Genomic DNA, 3955 nt, shown 5'->3' with positions numbered 1-3955 from the left:
GTCTTCGATGGACCTTCAAAGAAAATGCAGCTTCGTGACGATAACATTCTCCATGTCCTTTCTCTCTTTTTAACAGATTTTAATAAACGTTTCCATTTCCTGACTCGTTGATAGAGAGATTTCCTTCTATTTGATATTCCTTGATATTCCCTTCTATTTGGATCTTCTTTCTCCTTTGCTGTGTCTCTGATTGCACACTGTCAATGTCTTCAAACTTACAGCAGCCCCCGGCAGACGGGGAAAGATCACGCGTTGCCTTGAAGGAGTGAATTGTCCCTGAGATTTTTGCACGCACGGGTTTGAATTGCACAAGCCTTTCACCCTCCAGCCTTCAAGGACAGAGTTACTGGTGGTGGCTAAGGAGATGTTTAAGATTCTCAGCCCCCCCGTTTCTGTTCTGTCCATTTTTCTAAGCTGTAAATCTTGATAGATCTGCTAACAAATTCGGGCTGCCCACTTGGCTGGCACGTTGAGCTGTTTAGAGATGTCACGTGTTACTGTCGGCTTTGGGAGAAGCTGGGACACGTCCAGTGTTCATGTGCCCACCTCTTTCCCACTGGGTATGACATACAGGATGTGGTACGGCCAGCAACTTGTCTGGACAACACTCCCACTGTCTATAACGTGCACATCCACTGGACGTGGCCTTGATGTGGGACGAAACAGCAATTTGCATTCTGTGTGTCAATTCTTGACTGTCATTCCCTCCTGGGCTGGTGTCTTAGGAGAACTGAATTTCTCTTAATAGGTTAAAAACACCCATTTTTGGAACGCATGCCTGCCTGGCTCCTAACTGAAGGCTCTGTGTGTCTGGCAGGTGGTGGGGTTTGGTGACACTCAGGAGATTTTGGGTTTCCACGCTGCACCCTTTGTAAAAACCCAAGTTGAAATGTCCTGATTACGGGGTAAGGGGAGTGGTGGTGGGGGTGGGGGTGGTGCGGTGTGTATTTGCACACTGACTATTTTGAAGACACACATTTCCTCACGGACACCAGACCCTGTCCCGTCCCCTCTCCCCTCTTCGCTGTTCTCAGACGGAGCAAAAGATGCGTGAATTTCCTTGCTCACAACCATAAAAAGACAAAAAAGCACATGGTTTCAGTGAAAACGACAGGGCCGTTTTATTGGAGACGTCCAAATGAAGCCCTGGGGACAGGAGATCGTTGTCGATTCCACTGCAAAACCCATCAAGGCAGATCACCAGCGTCCAACCGTGAAGACCAAGCGGTCAGTCCTCCTCACTTTGTAAAGTCCTGCAGCTCAAAATGACCCCCTTGTCCCTTATCCTGGAGCGAGTCTTGCTTTGCGGATGACTGGCGATGTTGGCTCTGCACACACCAGGTGTTAAAAACTGCTGGTTTGACCTGACTGTGTGAGGGGGGGAAAAAAAGAGGCCCAGAGAGCAAGGTCACAGCTCTGTCCTTCTGCACGACTGACACGTCAGGCATCTGTCCAGGCAGCCGTCCACGGGATGCGAGGCCTCGAGAAAGCCCGGCTCACATGCTTTCCATGCGGAAGGGCTTAGTGTGAACCGTGATGTGGGTCAGGACGGTGGATTCACCCCAGAAGCTTCACAGGATGCTTTCTGAAGCATGGATGCATCCTTGTCCAGCTTGGATGGGGCCTTGTCCAGCTTGGCTGGGTCTCTGTGCACCGTGGATGGACGCGTGCTTCCGTTGTAACTGGGCCTCCTGCGGGTTCTCAGAGGCGGTTCATGGTGAAGGAGGAGATGGTCCTTCTGTCTCCCGGGCGGCTGAGAGTGCAATGCAAGTGCTGTCTCTCTGGGTGACTTTGCAGTGGTCCAGGGAGGAGGGAGGGACACTCAGGTGGACAGTAGCCACCAAGGAGCCTGGCTTGGAGCGCTCAGGACCCTGGACGATACCTGGGTCCCCACTGTGCTTGGTCCTGGTCTGCTGGGTGTCCCGGTGGGTCCTGGCATGGGCGGCCAGCGTGGAGGCCCGCGTGAAGGCCTTGGCGCAAGCCGGACACGGGTAGAGCTTCTCGCCGGAGTGCGTGCGCACGTGCCTGGTGAAGGGGGAGAAGTCGGTGAAGGCCTTTCCGCAGTGTGGACAGGCGTAGGGCCTGTGTCCGGTGTGCGTGCGCACGTGGGTGCTGAGGGCCGAGTTGTGGGTGAAGGCCTTTCCGCAGTGCCCGCAGGCGTAGGGCCTCTCTCCGGTGTGCGTGCGGCGGTGGATGGTGAGGGCGGACGCGTGGCTGAAGCTTTTCCCACAGTCGGGGCAGGCGTAAGGCCGCTCGCCGGTGTGGACGCGCGTGTGCCGGGTGAGGGTGGACAGGTCGGTGAAGGCGCGGCCGCAGTCGGGACAGGCGTAGGGCTTCTCGCCGGTGTGCGTGCGCAGGTGCTTGGTGAGCGGCGAGGCGTGGCTGAAGGTTTTCCCACACTCGCGGCAGGCGTAGGGCCGCTCGCCGGTGTGCGTGCGCACGTGGATGGTGAGCGTGGACGGGCGGCTGAAGGCGCGTCCGCACTGGCGGCAGGCGTAGGGCCGCTCGCCGGTGTGCGAGCGCACGTGCGTGGTGAGCTCGGCGTGGTCGGAGAAGCCGCGGGCGCACACGTGGCAGCGGTAGGGCCTCTCGCCGGTGTGTGAGCGCACGTGCTTGGTGAGGTGCGAGGCGTGCACAAAGGCCCGGCCGCAGTCCTGGCAGCGGAAGGGACGCTCGCCACTGTGGCTGCGCATGTGCACCAGCAGGTGAGAGGAGAACCTGAAGCCTTTCCCACACTGCTTGCACAAAAACCGTGGAATCGCCGTGGCGGGGCCGCTCCGGATGGACGGAGCAGGACGAGGCTGCCCGCTGGACACACAGTCGTCTTGACCTTCTCCGCCCTGAGCTTCCGCAGGACGGGGACAGTGCAACGCCTCGCCCAGACCCTCTGCTCCGACCACACGGCCATCCGACGGCGCCTTGCGGAAATGCAGGGGAGAGCTGTCAGGACACTCGCGGCCTCTCTCGGGCAAACACAAAGAGGACAAACTGGACAAATGTCCCCCACGCAGCCCACATGCACAGCAGGCCTCCTCTGTGCACGGCGTCCCCAAGGCCTCGAGGTCTAACGTGCCACGTGCAGGATGGTGATTCTTTCCATGAAGAGGGGTTTGCTGTGGGCATTCACAGGCCTCTCCACCGTCCAGGCACCTGCTGCACGTGGTGCGGTTGGAACAAGAGACCTGCATTTTGCTCAGAGGTGGAATCTGGTTGCAGTTTCTCCCCCAGGGATCCCCTTCCAAACGGTCACCGACATTCCCTCCTGTGTGACTCCTGCAATTGAATGAACAGGACACGAAATAAACAGCACATGAAATGGACAGGACACGGAATAAACAGGACAATAAATGAATAAGACACCAAATAAACAGGACACTAAATGAACAGGACACTAAATGAATAAGACACCAAATAAACAGGACACTAAATGAATAAGACACCAAATAAACAGGACACTAAATGAACAGGACACGAAATAAACAGGCCATGAAATAAACAGGACAAGAAATAAACAGGACATGAAATGAAAAGGGCACAAAGTGAACAGGACACGAAACGAAAGGGACATGCACGCTGGAAAGGAATTTCTCTGTCTCCATCCAAACCACACGGAAGACAAGTCAATTAAACACTATTCTGTAGGACATGTTTAATCAACGAGTAGAAATAGCACCTTTTTTAAATTCAACGAGTAGAAATAGTAGCATTTTATTTTTTAATCAACCAGTAGAAATAGTAACCATTTTCACATTTCACGTAGATGTATGTGTGTAGAATGACAGATGTTTGTGGAAATCTCTGCCCTGGTTAGATGACGCAGCGTGAAAAAGGTTACTCGGGCTTTCACTTTTTATATTAAAAATGAGGGCAATGGAGACAAGACAGGGACTGCCTCAGAGCCCAGGAGACATTACAAGGCGGGTTTCTTGCAACAATGAAGGACTCAAAACCCTAG

The 3955-nt window shown here is 54.5% G+C and overlaps 1 protein-coding gene across 1 annotated transcript in view; it reads right to left on the bottom strand.

Annotated features, from left to right (window-relative positions):
* Nucleotides 1-1712: 1712 nt before the first annotated feature.
* LOC102869747 (zinc finger protein 135-like) overlaps nt 1713-3955 on the bottom strand; it is a 39978-nt gene continuing 37735 nt past the window's right edge. Inside the window, exon 4 of the mRNA XM_006903395.1 lies at nt 1713-2959. Coding sequence (XP_006903457.1) covers nt 1713-2959 — 1247 coding nt within the window. The remainder of the gene's footprint in view (nt 2960-3955) is intronic.

This window comes from Elephantulus edwardii, unplaced genomic scaffold (assembly GCF_000299155.1).
Source record: "Elephantulus edwardii isolate Elephantulus edwardi_28Jun2011 unplaced genomic scaffold, EleEdw1.0 scaffold00631, whole genome shotgun sequence".
In the NCBI taxonomy this organism is placed as follows: domain Eukaryota; kingdom Metazoa; phylum Chordata; class Mammalia; order Macroscelidea; family Macroscelididae; genus Elephantulus; species Elephantulus edwardii.
This window is presented reverse-complemented; position numbering and strand designations above follow the sequence as displayed.